The following is a 21,783-nucleotide window of genomic DNA, read 5'->3' as shown; positions in this document are numbered from 1 at the left end:
TTTAGATTCATCAAGTAATTTTATATACCTGTATATATTATCATTATTTGTATTTGTAAACGCAACAGATAAAGCGCAGACTCCAAATGAGACACACATACTACAAATTGTCGTCCCAGTGGGTCCAGTGGAGCAGTACAAAGCCAATGAACTCACAAACTACTTTCTTTTGTCCTACTTTAAAGCGCTCTTGCACACACATACACACAAATTGGCTTCTGCAAGCAGGCATGATGATGACAATGACAGCGACGTGCACGAATGCAAGATTCGGATTAAGTTGTTTGGACTTCCACTTGTGAGCGGTGTTCACTGCAACCTCTTGACGAGTTTTCGACAGCAAGAAGAAAAAGTGGAAGTACTTTGGCTCCGTCATACATTTTAATCCCCTGGAGGATTACGCTCCCAAAAGAGAACTAAAGATTTGTGTTGCGCGCGTGTGCGCGAATGTTTGTGTGTGCTAGCCAAGATTAACAAGGATTTTTACAAAGTGTTAATGTCACTTTGAGCGCTCTTAAAGTTGAAGAAGGGAAAGTAAAGAAGTTGCAAGAGTGCGCAATTTGTGAGCTCAAATGTTTGAGTTGAAGCTTTAAAGCTTCTTTAAATCTTGAGTGAAAGTGGGTTCAAATTTGTAACTTTTGACAGCAATGATAAAATATTTATTCATTCATTTCCAAACCGCTTGGGACGCAGGGTGTGCTGAAGCACATCCCGACAATGGGCAATGGGCAAGGGACATCACAGGGCACACAGGGACAGACATCCATTCCTTACCCACTCATTCCTATGAAAAATTTGGAGCCACAAATCAACCTGCCATGTATTTTTGGGGGGGAATGTGGGAAGAAATCCGGTTTCCTCCAGAGAAAAACCAACACAGGTATGGGGACAACATGCAAACTCCACACAAGGAGGATGGTAGCTGAAATCGAACCCAGGACATCTGAACTATGAGGCAGACATACTAACCAGTCACCCACCATGCCCACCTACTATAATGAATTTATATATAATCATCCCTATCACTATGGACAGGCCGGGCTGTAGGCGGTCGGGCCCATCCAACAAAGAACTTCTGCCCCCTTACTGGAACCCCGAATCTTATGAATAATACTACTATTATTGTTGTTATTGTAGTATTCTTTAACACTCAGATATCAAAAACATGAAGAGAACATTGTGATTTACTTTCATTATCACCTGTACTGTCATGTCCTGCACGGTCGTCATGGCACCCAGCTGGTCCCGTCCCTTGACACCGGCTGAGACGCATTCAATTGATTGCTTGTGGAGTACTTAAACGCTCCTTTTGGGACTGCCCGTTGCCAGACCATTGCTTAAACTTGAGGAAAACCTGTTCATTACTCTATCTATTATTCTAAATAATGAAGCCTGATACGAGCTGTTGCTGGATGCCCGGTTGGATATGATTACGTGAATCAATGCTGTGGAAATACATTTTGCGGGTAAAAATAGAAATAATTGTTTCAAAGTTTCAAATTCTGAACAGTGGTTCCAAAAATTGAAGAAAATCACATTCAATCAGATATTTAGTTGAAAAATGTGTGTTTGTTTTTCACGAAAATATTCAATTTCTTCCCTCTACTTACGAATTTAATTAGTTCTGGGAGTAGCTTCGTAACCTGAAATCTTTGTAAGTTGAGACACATTTTGAATAAATCATAAAATAGCATCAGAGCATGAAACAAATACATGGTGATCTATCCAGACCACGAATCCAACAAGGATCTAATTCTTCATAGAGCTCCACATCAGGGTTGCGGTAGGAATTGGATTATTTCTTTGGGGTTGGTTGTGGAGTACTAAACTTTAAGAATCATTGTGTGCTTTTAGCATATATCCATGGGTTTGGGATACCCTAAATTGGAGAATGTCTAAGTTGTGTTTATTTTTGCTTATTTGCTAAACCCATTTGTCATTTATCTGGATTGTATTGGTGTAAATATTGTAAGTAGTCTGTACAGCGCTTTGAGACTTCTTTTGATTAAGGGCTATACAAATAAACATGACTTGATCCTTCAAAAATGAAAAAAAGGAAGAAACAAAAGGAAAAATAAAATAAAAAATGGAAAAAGAGAGTGAAAAAAAGAATAAAATTTACATTTTATGTAAACACATTAACACAGAAAAAACACAGGAAATATAAGCAAAATAGTAACAAATCTACAAAAAAAAAGACAAAATATAAAACACGCTTCACCTCTGTGTACTCGATAGACCAATCACAAGAGAAAAAAAGCATCTTGGAGGGAACCAGCTGTTCATTGGTGGGAAAGTAAGGTCTGTTTTGTTCACAGATGACGCAAGTCGGGTGTTGTCAAAATTCAGCCCTAATTAGTATTTTCTTTCAGCTCATTTAAAAACACTGTATTCAAAAGTTTTACCTAACTATATGGTAGTTGCTATTTTAAATGGTGACATGATCCGAAAAGACATGACGTTAACAACTCGGAGGAGAGAAGAAAACTGCGCCGCTGAACACTCGTTCTGGAGCCAAAATAATGCACCGCTTTTGACCGTCAGAACCCCATTATCTCTACTAACAGCGGAAAAAATAATTAGTTAGATTACCCCATTACTGAAAAAAATTGCTGTTAGGTCAATTACCTTACAACTCTGAACAAAACAAACTAAGAACAACAAGAATAACATTAACATTTGCACATGATTCATATCTCACCAGAACTGGAACAGCTCCCCTATTTAATTCCAAACAATTGAGTCACATGGTTGATGGGGGAGAAGAGTTTTACATAGCAACAGGACACCATTGTAAAACAAGAAACATTAAACAAACCGGGGAAAAATGAACATGACAATGCAGCAGCTTCGCTTCTCTGGAGAATGGTTAAGTGGTTCACAAGGTGCTAAAACTCTTTGAAGCAAGGAAAGCATTTTACTCAACTGTAGGAAGCCTATATAATTAAGACAATTCTAGTTCCGGCTCTAATTCCAACATTGTAGTCAATGAACAATAAATATATTCACAAATATCCCATTAATTGTGTCGTTACGTAACGGCATTATTTTTTACCGCGTTATTCCCAACACTGGTCACCAATGGCAGTGTGTGGTGAGGGAGCATGGCTTATAAAGTAACATTGAAATCAATGGGGGAATGTGGGCAGCGAGGACAGAATTTACAATTATAAGTGCTAAATTTTGGTCTTTTCAATTTCAAAATTACTTCTGTATTACACTATGCCTCAAAACATATAGAAAAAGCTCTCATGATTGGGTAAGACCAGAAATATGAAGGTTTCACCACTTCCACTTGTTTTGTGTACATATTTTCTCCTATTTATTTTATCATGTGAATGTTTTTAAGCAGTTTTAGGGGGTTGGCTTCAACTGGTAATTTGTAAATAGTTACTTTTGGAGTAATGTGCTACATTTTGGTGTCAGTAATCTGTAAGTAACGTGTAATAATAAAATTAGTAAACCACGGTGCATAATAAATATCCAAATAATGAACAGTGAGTCAGAAATATCGAGCAACTATGCGCTACAACATAATCCACAAAATATTGAACAGCCCTGGCAACCTCAGCCGACTTAATTGCAAATGTCCGCTAGTAAAAATAGAATAAACGAAAAATTCATCATTCCCCCTTTTCATATCACAGCACAGAAATAAGTATATCATAAAATCTATTTTTTTTTATGTAACATACAACAAATGATATCCTTAAGGGAAGCAATTGGGTTGTATACATTTTTGTACCCCAATAATGATGGGTGGCAGATTGTCGGTAAAACCAGAGGACGCTTTGCTTTTGCGGGTAAAAAGGGTTACCGGACCCTTCCAACAGTACACAGTTGAACACTGAGACACACGCACGCGCAAAATCATGGAGACACGCACACTGCAGCGTGTTGACATCTGCGCGCGCACACGTCCCACGCACACGCTGCGGTGAACACGCTGCAGAGCACAGCGGGCATGCGGCGGATATTGGGTGAGGGGTAAAGGAGGAGGGGTGCAAAAGACAGGAGGGGGGGGTCTCCACACAGCCCACTGCCCCTCTTTAAAAAGACGACAAAGACACGAGCGAGCGCCTCACCTGCAGACTGCGTGACGCAGCCGCACGCCAACCACAGCAACACGCACGTGCGCCCCCACATCAAGATGAGAAGCGGGTCCCCCGCAGAGGTCGTCAAGGGTGGGGGGTCTTGACAAAACTGGGGGAGGGGGTTTACACAAGATCTGGTCCTCGGGGCAGGTGGAGGTTCCGGTGGCACGTGCGAAAGGAACTCCTGCGTCGGCGTGCCACAGCAGCTTCCTGCAGCATCCTCAGCATCCTCGCTCGCTCGCCCCGCCCTCATTCACTCGCTCTCTTTCTCTCCTCCTCCTCCCCATCTCTCCGTGACTCTCACTCTTTCTTGAGATCACCATCTCCTTGATTTCTATATCACCTACAACTTTATATCGAATGTGACTTTTTGGACAAGCAACAAAATAGCACACAACAATGGAGGACAGTTTTTGCCACATGTAGAAATAAATAATAAAAAATAGTCAAGTCAAGTCAAGTCATTTTTATTTGTATAGCCCTAAATCACGAAGAGTCTCAAAGGGCTTCACAGATTGTTACACTATATTACACAAACTATTTTCAACCGACAAGAGGAGTAGGTTATTCGTATGCAATGGAGTAGAAGTGAGTTTTAAGTTTAGATTTAAACATTTCCACTGAGGTTGCAGATCGAATCTCAGGGGGAAGAGCATTCCACAGCACCGGTGCCCGGATGGAGAACGCTCTCGAACCAGCAGAAGACTTCTTTGCTCTCGGGATCATCAGAAGACCAGCACTCTCAGATCGTAGGCTTCGGACCGGGACATAGTGGCAGATCAGATCTGAAAGATAAGAGGGAGCAAGTCCATGTATGATTTTGTACAATACTAAGAGAACTTTGAAGTCACATCTTTGGCTAACTGGGAGCCAATGCAGGTTAGCCATAATCGGTGTTATGTGGAAAATGGCCGGTTTTAGTGAACTGTCACTTGATGATCTCAAACAAGTGGTGAATGCGGCCAAACCGACAACTTGCCAGTTCGACCCTCTCCCAGGTTCACTTATTAAAAGTCTTTTTAGCGTCCTTGGGCCTTCAGTTCTAAATATTATAAATACATCACTCTCCTCAGGTGTAGTTCCAGCAGCTTTTAAGTCCGCCGTTATTAAACCCACACTGAAACGACCCAACCTTGATCCAGAAATATTAAGTAATTACAGACCTGTGTCAAACCTACCTTTCCTCTCTAAAGTACTCGAAAGAGTAGTGGCACAGCAGCTGAATGCTTTCATATCGGAGAATAACCTTTTTGAATCCATGCAATCTGGATTCAGGGCTAACCACTCTACTGAGACAGCTCTGATCAAGGTAACAAATGATCTCCTAATATCAATGGATTCTGGCGCTTCATCACTTTTGCTGCTACTGGATCTTAGTGCTGCTTTTGACACAGATGGAACGGAAGATCAGTGCAGACCCTGTCCCGGTCTGTCGTGGTGAAGAAAAAGCTGAGCCAAAAGGCAAAGCTCTCAATTTACCTGCCCTCACTTATGGTCACTAACTGTGGGTCATGACTGAAAGAACCCCTTAGTGATAGGGTGAGAAGCTCGGTCATCCGGAAGGGGCTCGGTGTAGAGCTGCTGCTCCTCGGCATTGAGAGGAGCCAACTAAGGTGGCTCAGGCATCTGATGAGGTTGCCTCCTGGACACTTTCCTTGGGAGGTGTTCGGGGCATGTCCCAGGGACGACCCAGGACACCCTGGAGAAACTACGTCTTTAGGGTGGCCAAGGAACACCTCTAGATCCCATCGGATGAGGTGGCTGGGGATAGGTGGGTCTGAGCTTTCTTGCTCCTGTCGGAGCCCTACCCCTGATAAGCGGAATGAAATGGATGGATGGATGGATAAATAAATACCGACAAATGCTTGATATGCTACGGTAATAAATTACATAAATAAATCACATAAGAGTTCAATACATGACATAAAGGCCATTTTTATGTATTTATTTTATCTGTTACAAGGAATGTGGTCTAACCCTACTAGGGGTACATTTATTCAAACAGTAACAACAAAAGACTTTAGCAGCCAGAAAGTGGTGTGCAGAGGAGGCGATCTTGAGAGAGAATCTTGAAAGGGAAACATTGGGTGGCAAGAATCTTCAAAAGGAGACTTGGCAATACCTTCAAAAGAGGGTTGGGAGTGGCAGGTCTTGGAGTGAAGAAACTGGAACGTAGAGGGAATTGAAGGAGGAAAACGTGTTACTTTGGTGAGTAAATCTCTTCAGGAATCAAAATGATTGGGCAGAGTGAGGTGGGAGCTAGAGGTATTTATAGCAGAGGTGGCTGATTGTCAAATTGGAAACACCTAGGGAGAGGAAAACCGAAGGAAATGGGGTAAACTGCCATCTTTCAGAGGAAAGGGGGACTGCAGGGACCAAACTATGACATCATCATTTATTTTGTTATTTATTTAAAGTAATATTTATTTTGTAGTTCATTTTGGTATGTATCTGGTCAAGAATTTTGTCATGTACTCTTTCATGTATTTTGTTGTGTATGTTTTATGTCACGGTTGCCATGGCGCCCAATTGGCCCTGCTCGTGTGGCGCCAGCTGCAGCTTGTTGATAGATTTGTCCCTGTCAGTATTTAAACTCCGTCCTGTCAGTCCCCTTTTGTCGGTCCGTCTGCAAATCTTTTTTTACACGGCAAGCACTTTTTCACCTATCCCATTTTTTGTTTGTCTCCCGCTACGATTTATTTTGAGCTTGACCACGTCCGCTCTCCCGCCCCGAATTACGACCTGTTTTGATCTCGATCACGTCTGTTCTCCTGTCCTGAATAAAGATCCGTTTTTGATCTTGACCACGTCTACTCTCCTCTCCTGGCTTTCGACTTTCTGATCCCGAGCACGCTTTTGCTCTCTTATCCCGGCCACTGACCTGTTATTTCCGCTCCGACACCGCCATCGCTCGCCACGGAGGCGCCACTTCCGACCTGCTCCCCGCGACCAGCGATCACTGGATCGTGTGTGCACCCCTTTCCCTTCTTCCCAATAAAACTGTGAGAAACAGTACACGAGTGGGTCCTGTCTCCGTTCTGGTCCTGACATTTTAATGTATTTCATTGGATATTTGTTTTGTTTTATCATGTATTTTATCTTGTACCTTGTATTTTGTGGTACATTTTGTATGCGTATTTTATCATTTATCTTTTCATTCATTTTATCACGACAAAATAATATTCAGTGGGAGGGTCGAATCGGATGAGTTTTTCCCTTATGAATTGTGTTTGTGTATTTAATAGGCGCTGCCAGGCTGTACTTGCCCAAGACACACCACGGGAAGCGGTGCTCCTACGATCCTAGTGGTTAAGGGATACACCCACCCACTGTTTGTGTTTTGACGGGTAAATTGTCATGTTTTTTGTGATTTACTTTGTCGGATATTTTTATGATTATTTTGTCGTTTATGTTTTCATGTATTTTATTGAGTATTTTGTCACGACAAAATGTCATTTAAATGAGGAAGTGGTGACACAAATATATTCATATATTTAGGTATAACGTGATTTATTTATGTGTGCATACATTTATAAAGCCTATATTTCTAAGTATTTATTCAAAACTTTGTACATATAGCAGGATTGGTTCTCCACAAGAATTATCCTCAGCTTTTAGCAGCTAGCTGGGTAAAATGATGTTCCCTAGCGTAGTTTTTAAACATTGTTGATTTGAAGTGGTGAACTCCGCCCCCCCGGACCGCTTTTCATCTTCATCCTCTCGCTTACTCTGCTTCCATCTAATCCCTCGCTCATCTGTTCTTTTTTGCATTTTGCGTCAAAGGGATGCTGGGTAGCGGGGATGACAAACTTCACAAACAGACTAAAGATGAAAAAAGCCGAGACTGGAAGTGGGGAATGATTTTGAACTGATATATTTTGAATGCTAAGATGAAATGAGGGTTTTAAAAGTGGGCTCTGTTTCTTAGGGAATTTGGGTCCACAGCAGGGGGCATTCGATGCTTAAATCTTACTTATGGCCATGTCTCAAAACCGAATAATGTGGGTCACCCGCATGATGTCTGTGGAACCACATGGGTAGGCCACGGAGCCGGATGGTTGACCCACCGAGTTTTCTTTCATAGTTAGCCGTGACGTTTTATTAACTCCGAAATGAAGTTTATACACTGCTCCTTATGAATAAAACCTATATGGCTTGACGTGCTGTTAGCTTGCTAATATTATCAATTATCTTATTATTTGGGGCTGAGGTGTACACCATACAGAGTTGGGTAGGGTTACTTTAACTTGATTACTTTCAATTACTTTTGGATTACTCCAATACAAAATATGCTAATCAAAGCCAGGAGAGAAAGCTTCCCACGTGTTGTGAGTCACAATTTTATTCATATTTAGTTTATTTTGTCTTTTATTAGCATATTTGGTATCGGAGTAATCCAAAAGTAATTGAAAGTAATCAAGTTAAAGTAACCCTACCCAACCCTGTACACCAAATCAGAATCATTGGGCTCACTATCGCCCTCTGCCTTGAGGCGAGAGAACTGCATGCCTCCCTCTGCATCTGAAGACGCTAGGCACAGTAATATATTTGATACAAATATTATTAAAAATATTCATATTATAATGTGAAATTGTCTCGATTTTGGAAAAGAAAATCCAAACATTATCAAGTTAAATGAGAAAGTACTTGAACACTGAGTAAATATACCCATGTGATATATATTCTATTTCATACTTCCATGACTTCAGGTCCCTGAAGTTAGCTGTAGTGGAAATCCAAATTTCCAAATTCACAAAACATATATAATTTCGAGAAGAAAAATCCAGTTACAAATCATTACAGGGTACTGAGATTGGTCAATTGGGATTTTAAATACAGATGTTTAGTACTATATTTTATGTCAGTTGGATAGCAGTACCAAAATTTTGAGTAGTCATTGTTACCATAACTATATTCCAATACCAACACATGATATTTGTTTCCTTCACAAAAAAATGATTGTTGATACCTTTAAAGCAAATAAGCCATTTTCCTTAAAGGCGCAGTTTATTATTCGACCACTGGGTGTTGCTGTATAGTGAAGTGCAACCGAAAACAAGTGCTAAAAATGACCCAAAAAAACTACGGAAACACAAAACGCACAAACCTTTATGGGGTTTTGGGGTACCCGTAGCAGCAAGATGGTGGACAATTCTGCATATTCTTTTTAGTTGAAGCTCATGTTACGTAAAATGAAATATATTTCTTGCCCACCTAGTGCAACGTTTTAAAAAAGGCACGTTCGAATGAGAGTTTATGTATTTTTTCCTATAATTTAAATGATCATTGATTTTAATGAATTAGGTTAAGTAACCAGTGGAATGTGCTAAATAATACACAATGCCCCTTTCATATTACATTTTTTTTTATGGATGATTCACAATTTCTTTATTTTTAGTTTAATAGTTGATAAAGGGCCACTTCAATGGATGCTAAAATCACAAGTGTTCATACCTTAAAAAGGCAGGTAACAGCACCACTAACAGGTATGGGATCTAGTCTATGCGCAGAACAAAAAGCAGTAAAACTGAATCAAGAAGTAAAGAAAAAGAAAGACTCCAGTTTTTTACTTGTTTATTTATCGCACAGAAACCGAAAACCCCGCCTGTTGCACCCAGAACGACTTGAAGGCTTTTGGCTGTGACTTAACTAGTACTGCTAATGTGGCTAATAGAACACAGCTAGCGCTTGCTTACATCGTTCAGTCCACTTCCTTGTTGAGGTATTTCCTCATTACCGAGGCTACATCGCCATCGCCACACTCGCTGCCCTCAGCTTCCAGGCGTTCTCCTCTGGGCCGGTCTGAACTACGACGGGGACGACCCAGCTCTGAACTTCCCGCCGAGCTTCCGGACCCGGACGACTCCGTGTCAGAGCTCCTTTGGCGCCGGGTGGAAGGGGGGAGCTCTCCGAAATGGACGCTTAGCGCCCTTCGACCGCCGCGAACCGAACTGGCCAGGCTGCCGGCAGACTGAGCCCTCCGGATGGCAGGGAGGACCTCGGACATGTCGGACGCCGCGTCTGACTCAGCGAGGAAGCGCCGGTTCTGGAAAACTGCACCTTCAGGTGCCAGGGTGCCCTCGGAGGTATCCTCCGAGAGCAAACTCATTAGCGTGCAACGGCGGGGAGCCCGAGGGGATCGCTGAAGAGCTGATCCAGTTCGTTGAGGCTCCCTTTCCTCTTCTACGATAGCCAGGGAGGAGGGGGCCCGTTCGGCGGAGGCCTGACGAGAGCGAGGACGCTGGTGGACAGTGTGCGAAGATGTTAAAGATGAAAGCTGGGGTAGGGACGGTAGTGATGTTGGGGAACCGCATGAGTCGAAGCGCGGCGACGTAGCAAAGGATGATGGAGAGACACACACAGAGCTGGAGGAACGTGGTAGCAGGGGTGAGGATGGCTTCAGGATGCCGGGACGAGCTTCCGGGATGTCGTCCGGCGCTAGCGAGAGAGCGGAGGCTCGGCGGCGCAGAGCAGAAGCAGCTGTGGTTTGGCAAACGGGCAGAGACACAGTGCTGCCGGTGTCACCACAAGTGCCTGCCGGGCCACCTGAATCGCCACCTGCCCGCCGCTTGCGGAGTCCTTCGAGAAGCTCGGACAGCGCGGACGAAGACGCCGCCCGGACCAGGCCTCCTCCCGGGTGGCCAGTGGCTGAGCCATCCTCATCCGTCTCCACACAGGATCTGCGTGAGACAGAAACCCGTGAGAGATACGGCAGCCGAAGACAAATTAACATATTTCCCGGACTACAAGGCACACCTAAAAACCCTTAATTGGTGAGCTTTATATATATCGCAAAATATGGTGGATAAGAAGGAAAATGCTTCCAGCATTAATATGTGTGACAAGAAGTTTTGTGGTATACTACCATATTTGTGCAATGATTGATAAATAGAAAAACATGGCTGACCAACATCTTACGCAATGGGTCACGGCAATGAAAGTGGTAAGACAGATGAACTACAAAAAGGCATTCAATTTTATCTCATTATTACACTATATCTACTCACAGTGCCAGAAACGAATGTGTAATGTGGCAGACAAAAAGTCATCAGATACACCAAAGAGTTGTTTCCCTTGTCGTCCTTTTTTGCGTTTATTTATATAATATTTATATTTTTTGCGTTTCAGGCAAACTTTATACTATAATATATTTTCTCCATTTTCTGACATTCATTTCTGTCACCATGAGTAAAAATAGTTTGATAGTGAGATAAATATGAAATGCCTTTTCACACATCATGTGTATTACTGGTGGTTGGGTGGTTAGGTCTCAACGATTGGACCAGGGTTCGAATCCCGTTGCACACAATGTTGTGAGATTTTGGTCAGTGACAATTTTTCAAGGGAATTGATCAAGTAAATATGGTAGCTACTATTGTTAGTTTTAATTCGGTGCACCTTATATATGAAAATATATATGACAAAAGACTATTTTCTGAGGGTGTGGTTTATGATGTGGAAAACACAGCAGTTCAGTGCAATATTCAATGTTTCAGTTGAGAAATATTATCTATTAACAGTTCGGGTTCCAGACATTTTCAGAAAAAAAGGATCTACCAGACCCACCCAATTTACTTTTGGTTGTAAGTTATTTTCTTTGAAAGTAAAGTGTCACAGCCAACTAGTGGCCAGATTCAGTGAGTACAGTATCACGCATGGCCCCTTACCGATAACTGTACGTGCTGCAGGAGTCGGCCACGGAGCGGCGCCCGCCACTGCCGCCGTCGTGGGATGACCCTCGCCATCCTTGGACAGCAGCGTCCTCCGCTTCGCTCGATTCCCTGTCACAGCAGCAAAATAATTCACGGATACAAAAGCCATCATGGTGCCGTGGTAAAGGTAGGTAGGACATTAGAATATGAGCTCAGCGGGAGACAAATCACATCAGCTTAACGTCAGCAGCGCTCAAAAGTAAGTAGATGTGTAGTTGAAATCCCTTACTACAAACACATTCCCCCTACCCCTTTCTAGCCACAGACTCTGCCAGAAAGAAGGAACCTTGAAAGACTTACATTCATCCCTCAAGACCTTTCCTTTTCCCTTTTTCTTATTTGTGTTTCCTTTTGGAGTACTGATGAACTGAACCATTTCTACACTAGTCTCAATGTAAAGTTCACACCAACACACAAGTGCACGCCAGTGTACACATGGGCGTTCGTCGACAGTAGGTAACCAGACCCTACAGATTGAAGGAATTAATACATTTGACTATAAAGGACTTTATACGATTGAATACAAGTTATATTTATTGAGTTTAATGCAAGATATTCACTGACCGGGCTTTAGTTCAATGACAGGTCACGCTGTTCCAAACGCAGAATATTTTGACTAGGGAATTTTGATAACAGGACTCTGACGGAGGACGGCAGGCGTTGTTTTGAGAACAAGGCCCTGATGACGTAGAAACGCTCGGTGTTGTTTTGAGTGTTCCAGACATCGCGGCGCTCATCTCCGAGATAAAGCACAGGGAGCTTCATTGGCATGAGAGGAGCCGGCACACCATCTTGCGGGGAGACGTGGGCCAATAAGAAGAGAGCCAAAGCACTTCAGAAGAATGCTTCCCGGAGACTCCAACGACACTAGTTCAGCCGTTTTCGACAGAGTACACTCAGTTAAATTGTTAATTAAATAAAATCTGCCCCCGTGTGGAAATGTCAGCTTTCCTGTTCATCTTTTCCGTCAAGAAACGAGCGCGCATAAATTGTTGGGTGAATGTAGTTTGTGTTTGGTTAAAGGAGTCAGATAACTAATTCGAACAAATTGGTAAACGATACATTTTGATATTTAATTCCCAACAAGATGTATAACAAAGATTTAAATCCCCAAAGTGTTAACTTGGAATTAAAACAATATTGATTTACCTTTGTTTCCTTTCATGATTCACAAGAGAGATTTATTTAAATATGTGCCCGAATGAATTGCCTATTGATCAATCAATCAATCAATTGGATGTCGATATATCTTTATTTTGTAAAGCTTCAAGTCCTCAACAGCAACAGCCGTCACATGTCGGGTCCACATGGTGTTTTTTCAAACTAAGGTAAGAGCAATAGAGAATTTCACAAACTGCCGTTTTGGGTGCCCTGGGCATATTTATTTGGACACGCCATGAAATAATCTCTGATCATTTCGCTCAGTTGATTACCTTTTCGCCCGGCTTATTGATAATTGTTTCCAATTAGAAGCGCGCATGTTTGCCTTGATGCAAGGTTTTCTTTGTTTTTGTCATGAGTGCTGATTCAGGGCACCTGTGACTGCCCAATTGGCGCCAACAGCCCTGAGCGCTGATTGGTTCAGAGACTCTTTTTAAACCCCCGGCTTCCAAGAGGAAGCCGTCAGACTGTTTGTGAACCTATGCTCCCAGCTAGGCAAGCTCATACCTTCCGACATTTTCCTGCCCTGTTTTCTCCTGCCTGATACCTGTTGGCGACCTCTTTTCTGGACTCGAAACCGCCCTTGCTCTCCCGTCCCGGCTAGTGACCAGTTTCCCTGCTGCCTACGATTATCCTCGCTCGACACGGAAGTGCCACCTCCGCGTTCCAGCCACTTGCTACCCGTGTCCGTTGATCATCGGATCGTGGAAGCAAGCACTGCTCTCTCTTTTTATCAGTAGAACTGAGTAAACGAACGCTACTGGGTCTTGTCTCCGTTTCTGGCTTGTGACAGTTTTAGTGATTTCCTCGCCATGTGTCAATAAATGGTTCTTGTTAGAATCTACGTATGCTTCTGTTTGGGTCCGTATTTCCCTTTGGATCAATTATTCTCATCAAACTTAATGAACTGCAACATTGATAACTTAAAAGTAAAAATAAAACATGACGTTTCGAGGATTACTCACTAAGAATAGCATTAAAATAAATGAAACTATTAGAAACGATTTTTTTGTGGTAGACCTTTAGCAACACCTGCTAGTTAAATGATTCCAAACTAAAAAGGTTAAAAACTAAAGCAATTTCCTCTACGGATCTCAAATCTGTGCTTCACCCTGCTTCAAAGGGACACCATGTAACATTTGACCACTAGATGTCGCTCTATTGTGTAGTGCAACTGAAAATGAGTTCTACAAAGCACAAGGAAGAATAGAACTCCAAAAACCAAAAACGCATATAGGTTTATTTATTTGTAAACATGACTGTGCCTCTTAAAATATTAACCTCGCTGCACGTCACTAATAGTATTGTAGCAGACAGGCTCAAAAGTTCAGAAGCTAAGCTAATTTTGCAGGCACAATGCTTTTTTTGCACTATGATGACTATTTTTGCACCAAATGCATATGTTGACTATTTTTTTGCACTATGATGACCATTTTTGCACCAAATGCATACTGCACAAACCCTTACGATACCAAACTGTATGTAACATCCTACATGCCGACATTTCTTATAACCTTATCTTCTCTGTTCCTTTATCTTCTTGGGTTTTTTACCTCACTGTGAATGTGTGAAACTGGAGTGTCATGCCCAATTTCGTTGTCACAAAATGTAAACCCATTTTGTAACAATGACAATAAAGGTATATTCTATTCTATTCTATAGTTGGAATGTTTTTTGCGAGTTTTTCAACAAAATAGTGGCGATTACTAAACCGATATCAAATGTTGGCAGGTCCTCATAAGCGTACGCACAAAGCACGGCCAAGACGTACCAAAGACACGTTAACACACGTGCACAAAGTCTTACGCGGGTTTTTTGGCCGTCGCCACAGTCGGGCAAGAGCTGCGATGGAGAAGACAGGATGACATTTTCGGTATAACGCTTAAAACACTTCTTTAAGACGGGGACTGGTGGTCAGAGTTACCCTTCGCTGTCGCTATCGTCACTGGAGCGAACTTCTTCCAGGGCGGCTTGCAGATCGACGATGCGACGGATGGACGTCTCCAGGTCGGCCTGCAGCGTCTGCCGGATGGCCGTCAGCTCTTCTACCTGTTGCTCCTGTCGTCGCCACGGCAACAACACAACAACATCCTTTTCAACTTCGACGGTCGATTATAGATAGTCAAGTCATGTCAAGTCGTGTTTATTTGTATAGCCCTTAATCACAAGGAGTCTTAAGGACTGCACAGACCACAGATTATTGCAAACTAAAGACTATTCTTACACCATGCCCTGATCTAAAACCTACATAAGGGTAAGGAAAAACTCAAAAACCAATAGGAATCTAATGTTTCAACCTTTGATTTATAGATAGATAGATAGATAGATAGATAGATAGATAGATAGATAGATAGATAGATAGATAGATAGATAGATAGATAGATAGATAGATAGATAGATAGATAGATAGATAGATAGATAGATAGATAGATAGATAGATAGATAGATAGATAGATAGATAGATAGATAGATAGATAGATAGATAGATAGATAGATAGATAGATAGATAGATAGATAGATAGATAGATAGATAGATAGATAGATAGATACTTTATTCATCCCCGCAGCGAAATTCACATTTCCATCAGCATCCCTGTGCTGAGAAACAATACAATAATAAAGCAAGAGAATACAATATACAAATACCCAATGTGACGTGCAAATGCCAACTGTAGCGTGTTCTATAGAGAATCTAGATAGTGCTACACAGAATACATATCGCACTAAAATTTGGTAATATGCAATGTAGGGGGTGTGGTTTAATGTTTGCCTTTACTCGGCCGGGTGGAGTTAAAGAGCCTCATGGCATGAGGAAGAAAATATCTCTTCAGTCTGTCCGTGGTACAAGACAGTGACAGCAGTCTGTCGATGAAGCTTAAGTTCGAAACATATTGTAACTTCTTTATGAATATCTACTAACTAAATTGTAACTAACAACGCATAAAGCTATAGATGGCCCATCAATACTCACAAAAGTTTAAATCTTAACTTTAAACAAAAACTTTAGATATTGGAAAAGGCGGAGCACTAGTGTATTGCGACGGAGTAGTCCGGCCACATTTCTGACTGGCGAATGGAGAACCAATCCTGACGTACGTAAAATATGTATAAATACTGTAGATATCACAAATATATATCATAGAAATAAATGAAGTCATAAATAAATCATGTGATAACTAATATATGGCATGAATGAAATGTTTTACTTTATTAATGCATTTTGTCAGTTATTTTGTCATTTATTTATTTCGGTATTCATTTGTATTAGGTGGTGTATTTTGTGGTGTAGACTTTCTCATGTATTTTCTGGATTTATTTTGGTGCACATTTTGTCACGTTTTTTTCACATATTTTTTGCACACTTTGTTTTATATCTTGTCGCGTATTTTTTAGGTATTTTGTCAGGTATTTTGTCGTGTATTTTTTTCATTTATTTTGTTGTGTATTTTGTTGTGTATTTTGTTGTCTATTTTGATGTGTATTTTGTTGTGTACTTTTTCATGTATTTTGTCATTTATTTTAATGTGCATTATGTCATGTATGATGTCATGTCTTTTCTCGTTTTTGTATTTTCTTTTTCATATTTTGTCAGGTATTTTGGCTCCCTGTCCCTATTTAACCCACTCCTATCTGTCCCCTTTTGTCAGTCCGTCTGCGAACCTCAGTTAACACTAGGCAAGCCTTTTTCGACCCTGAGTCCCACCTGTTTTTTGCTCCCGTCTGTCCCCCGGCTTCGACCCGTTTTTGATCCTGACCATGTCTACTCTCCCGTCCCGGTTTTTGATCTCTTTTGTCCCCGACCACGTCTACTCTCCTTTCCTGGCTTACGGCTCGCTCCCGACCACAACCACGTTTTTTCTTTCCTGTCCCGGCTACTGACCCGTTTTCCCGTTCCCGGCACCGCCATCGCTCGCCACGGAAGATACACTTCCGCGTACAGAGCAACCTGCTTCCCGCGTCCAGAAATTACCGGATCGTGGGCGCAACCCTTTCTCTTTCTTCCAATAAAACTTGTGAGAAACGCAATGCAAGTGGGTCCTGTCTCCGTTCTGGTCCTGACACTTTGTCATTTAGTTTTCATTTATTTTGTTGTGTAGTTTGCCATGTATTTTGTTGTGTATTTTGTGGTGTATTTTCATTTATTTTGTCATTTGTTTTGTTGCATAGTTTCTCATGTATTTTGTCGCATGTTTTTTTGCTTTTTTTTTTTAGGTATTTTCTTGTATTTCTTGTCGCGTATTATTTTGAGGTATTTTGTCACTTATTTTGTTGGGTTATTTGTTATGCATTTTTTATGACTTTTTCTTGTACTTTGACATTTATATTGTATTGTGTTTTGTCGTGTTTTTTGTCGTACATTTTGTTATTTAATTTCTGGTTTCTTTTGTAGTGTAATTTGTCATGTACTTTTTCATGTATTTTGTTATTTATTTATCTAGTTATTTTTGTCAGCTATTTTGTTGTATATCTTGTCAAGTATGTTTTCAGGTATTTGGTAGTGTATTTTGTTGTGTATATTGTTGTGTATTTCATCATTTATTTCATCATGTATTTCATCATGTATTCTTTTCATGTATTTTGTAGAGTATTTATTTTGACATTGATTTTGTCAGGTATTTTGTTGTAAATCTTGTCAAGTATTTTGTCACGTATTTTGTCGTATATTTGCATTTTATCATGATTTTTCTTCTATGTTGTCAGGTATTTTGTTTTGAATTTGTCATGTATTTATTTGGTTGTATGTCATGTACTTTCTCATTAGTTTTTCTTGTACTTTGTGGTTTATTTTGTCATATATTTTGACATCTAATTTCTTGTTTGATTTGTCATGTATTTTAATGTTTATTTGGTTTTGTATTTTTTCATGTACTTTGCAATGTTTGTATTGTATACTGGATTTTGTCACTGCAAAATGTTATTTGAATGAGGGGGTACCTATATGTTTAAGAGGCATTTTAGTTGATCAGTGCACTTGTCACAAATGCATAAATACATGAATAGATTACATTTAGGTATTACGTGAATTATTTGTGTGTTCATTCATCAAAATGTTGTACATTTGTGACAAATCATTTATTTATACATATGGCATAATTGGTCCTCCGTAGTGCCGTATCCTCTCTTTGTCTAAAAAAGTTTTTTTTTTCATTCCTCACCAGCTCCAAGCGGCGTCTGCAGGCATCCTGCTGCTGTCGGCTGAGTTCTTCCATTTCCACGCGAGTGTCTTGGAGACGTTGCTGAAAGTAGCGAGCGTTTTCGCGCTCGCGGGCCTCAGATTGCGCACTCTGCTCCAGTTCCTCACCAAGACGCACCACGCTGTCGCGCAGACGCAGCACCAGAACCTGCAAGCTCACACAAGAATCATTGCTTGCTAGCTAGCTCGTTTTCAGACATTGGATACTAGTTAGCTTGTTTGAAGATATAACTTACTAGGCCAGTGTTTCTCGATCTCTTATGATTGGTAGCATGAGTGACACACGGCCCTATGAAAATGTTTCAATTTATCAAATTGATCTAAACTCGTTACATTTTAAATATCTTTTTAAATTTTTTAACGTTTTTATTGGTCTTTTTTATGGATTGATCTTTTGGAATTAATTGATTCATTCACATTGTCAAGCCTGCCAACGTTACCTAAATTAAAAATGTCGTATTGAAAAAATTGAAAATATTTTCAATGTTTTAATCTTATTTAAAATGATTGTATTTTAGGTTTTTTTTTTTAATCTGAACGTTTTTATCTATAGTTTTTTATTAAAATGTATTTTTAAAAAAATAAATCCAATACCGATTGTAATAAACTTCAACACTTGTGGGCCATGAAATTTTGTTAACATGAGACTCACCTAATGTTTGTCTGCCATCTTGCTGCTACGGGTACCCCCCAAAACAAACAAAAACCTTGTGAAAGGCTCGGCAAAATAATGAGAAGAAAAAATGTCCAGTTTGTCCACTTTGAGCTCCCTTAGTTTGTATTCTTCATTGTATTTTGCAGCACTCGTTTTTGGTTGCAGTACAAAATACAGCAACATATTGCATTCATTTATATATTTCAGGGTGACTCTCTGTTTTTTTCCATTCCATAACATTTGTTTCTGGCACTGTGAGTAAAAACAATGTAATCATGAGGATATGGAATGCCTTTTCATAAGTTGTCTGTATCTCGAGTGGTCCTGCGTTTGATTCCTGTTTTATATACACTTTTTTGAGATTTTGGTCAGGCAGATTAGATCATCGGACTAATATATCTATCTAGACAATAATATAAATCCCGAACCAATTTTAGTGAAAATGTACACAGTAGTACTTTAGGACTCTGTGATTGTCTTTAGCTCGGTTTCGTGTCAAGCCACCCCCAATAGATGAAGACAAAATTGATTAACATCTGTACAAGCTGCTCTGGAGCTGCATGCTGCATGGTCAAACTACTCTTTGGCATTCCCTAGTGGTTCCCCGGTGCTCTTTCAACAAATCACGGCCCCAACAACCTCGCTCAAGTAGAATGTCTGGAAACACCAAGCCCAGTTTGTACAGTATATAATGTAAGTGTATGGTTACACACGAATGAATACGGTAGCTCATACTGTGGTTATAATTCCCTACGCCTTATATATGAAAAATATACGACACAGGACCATTTTTGGGGGGTGCGCCTTATTATCTGGTGTGCCTTACAGTACGGAAAACCTAATCATTAGATTTGTTTGCTTACCCTTACTCTTATTTAATGTCTCACCTCAAACCTCTTGACTTGACCTCTGCTGAACTCCAACTTGTTCTCCAGATCGCAAACTCGCGCTTCCTGCTTGCTGACGATGCTGCGCCCCACGGTGGAGGACTCCAAGAAGCGCAGCCTGGACGCTTGCTGCTGAAGCTGCCGCAAAGAGCCCGTCGTGTCAAATGGAACAACCTAAAATGAGCAAAAAAAAATAGGGAAAACCCGCTAACCTCTTCTTGGAGGCCATGCCGCTGCTTCTTGAGCTCCTCCAGCTCCGCCTGTAAGTCCCGGATCTGACCGATGTCGCAGGACGACTGAAAGGAATGACGTCCATTGGAGACCGAAATAACTCAAGTGCGAAAAACAAATGTGAGAGGACCAATGAAAAGCAACCTGTGCGATAAGTGCTTTGTGTTTGGTCATGAGTTGGTTGAGGTCTTCCTGATCTTCTTCCAGACGTTTGAGAAGGTCGATCTTCTCCCGCCGGAGGACGCTGAGTTCATCGTCTGCCTGGAAAGACAAACCTCCGCATGTGATTTGTTGCTAATGGACTCCTGATCTGTTTAAGATTCAGTCTAGGTAAGGGGGTGTTATTTGACTTATTTTAGAAGGTAGCTAAAATTTTGAAAAATAAAAATAATATTTTAAAATGAGCATTTTATTTCACAGGTAACATACTAAAATGAGACAAATAATAATTGAAATAAAACCCTTTTTTACACGGGAGTTCATAGTTTATGTCATGATTACTCATTGCACTCACCTGTGCCCGCTCGTTTGGTGCCAGTTGCTGCTAGGTTCCCGATTGATTCCCCTCCTATTTATACCCAGTACCCCAGTCACTCCTTGTCAGTCTGTCAGCAAACCTCTGCATACGCAAGGCAACCACTTCGACTCTGGCTCCCGTCGGTCCCGTTTTCATCCATATACCACTCGTCTGTTCCTGATTCCCTGTTTGTCACCGGTTATGGACCTGTTTTGTCCGTTTGACCACGCTCTGATCTCCCGCTCCGGCTAAAGACCCGTTTTTGACCACCGACCACGCGCTGGTCTCCCGCTAAGGCTAACGACCCATTTTTGACCACCGACCACGCTCTGATCTCCCGCCCCGGCTAACGACCCGTTCCTGACCACCGACCGCGCTCTGGTCTCCCGCTAAGGCTAACGACCCATTTTTGACCACCGACCACGCTCTGATCTCCCACTCCAGCTAACGACCCATTTTTGACCACCAACCATGGTCCGATCTCCCGCCCCGGTAAATCCACTTACGCATTCCGATCACGCTCCGATGCCGTGAGCGCCTTGCTTCCCTCATCCAGCAAGCACCGGATTGCTGGCGTTTGTTGCTTCAATATCCCAATAAACATTTGAGTAAAACGCTACGCGTTTGGGTATACCATTTGTTCTGGCTTTGACAGTACGGACTGACCAGGGATGAGTGAGAGCACTGAGCTTAAATAGGAGGGAAGCCAATTAGGCAACGAGCCGCAGCTGGCACCAAATGGGCGTGGCGAAGTGAGGGAAATGGGCAACCGTGACAGTTAAAAAAAAAAAAAATCTTAAAATTATGATTATATCTTTGCATGCTACAAAAAATCTGTTACATTACAGCAAAGTCAAAAAATAAGTACCGTATTTTCCGCACTATAAGGCGCACCGGGTTATAGGGCGCACCCCAAAAAAATAGTTTTTGGTCCTATATTTTCCATACACAAGGTGCACCGGATTATAAGGCGCTACAATGGGATCGTCGACAAAACAGTCAGATAGTTCAGTCAAACTTATTACCCCTTTAACATTCCGAAAGCTTGCAAAGAAGCAAATACGTCTCAGACATGTACGGAAACAGTGTCTGTACGATGTCACCAATCACTCAAATGTATCGTTCCAAATATCATTCGGAAGGTTAAAGTCTTGGGATTCAAGAAATGCCAAACATTTCTTAGTTTCCGTTTTATTTTTTGCTGGCAACTGTGTGGACAGCAAAGTAAGAATTTTATTGTGCAGGGAAACGGTGTTATTTACTGCGCATAGGACAATAAACACTTTGAATTGAATTTAGTTTAAAAATAGACTCATCACAGAAACATCAAGT

General features: G+C 41.2%; 2 protein-coding genes across 4 annotated transcripts in view; both read right to left on the bottom strand.

Annotated features, from left to right (window-relative positions):
* sez6l (seizure related 6 homolog (mouse)-like) overlaps nucleotides 1-4,344 on the bottom strand; it is a 32,466-nt gene extending 28,122 nt beyond the window's left edge. Inside the window, exon 1 of one of the 2 annotated variants that reach the window (XM_088356137.1) lies at nucleotides 4,086-4,344. In XM_088356137.1, the coding sequence (XP_088212263.1) occupies nucleotides 4,086-4,146 (61 nt within the window). In that variant the 5' untranslated portion in view covers nucleotides 4,147-4,344. The remainder of the gene's footprint in view (nucleotides 1-4,085) is intronic. The other variant, XM_088356136.1, reaches the window with a different exon arrangement.
* A 5,401-nt stretch (nucleotides 4,345-9,745) lies between these two features.
* myo18b (myosin XVIIIB) overlaps nucleotides 9,746-21,783 on the bottom strand; it is a 44,402-nt gene continuing 32,364 nt past the window's right edge. Inside the window, exons 35-41 of one of the 2 annotated variants that reach the window (XM_088355836.1) lie at nucleotides 20,079-20,195; nucleotides 19,916-19,999; nucleotides 19,704-19,841; nucleotides 18,124-18,309; nucleotides 14,892-15,025; nucleotides 11,762-11,875; nucleotides 9,746-10,774 (exon numbers count right to left, since the gene is read on the bottom strand). In XM_088355836.1, the coding sequence (XP_088211962.1) occupies nucleotides 9,796-10,774; nucleotides 11,762-11,875; nucleotides 14,892-15,025; nucleotides 18,124-18,309; nucleotides 19,704-19,841; nucleotides 19,916-19,999; nucleotides 20,079-20,195 (1,752 nt within the window). In that variant the 3' untranslated portion in view covers nucleotides 9,746-9,795. Of the gene's footprint in view, nucleotides 10,775-11,761; nucleotides 11,885-14,891; nucleotides 15,026-18,123; nucleotides 18,310-19,703; nucleotides 19,842-19,915; nucleotides 20,000-20,078; nucleotides 20,196-21,783 lie in introns of both variants that reach the window. The other variant, XM_088355837.1, reaches the window with a different exon arrangement.

The sequence above is a fragment of the Urocampus carinirostris genome, chromosome 16 (assembly GCF_059441175.1).
Source record: "Urocampus carinirostris isolate Australia breed hairy pipefish chromosome 16, RoL_Ucar_1.0, whole genome shotgun sequence".
NCBI lineage: Eukaryota > Metazoa > Chordata > Actinopteri > Syngnathiformes > Syngnathidae > Urocampus > Urocampus carinirostris.
The sequence above is the reverse complement of the archived record's forward strand: the minus strand, read 5'-3'. Positions and strand labels throughout refer to the sequence as shown.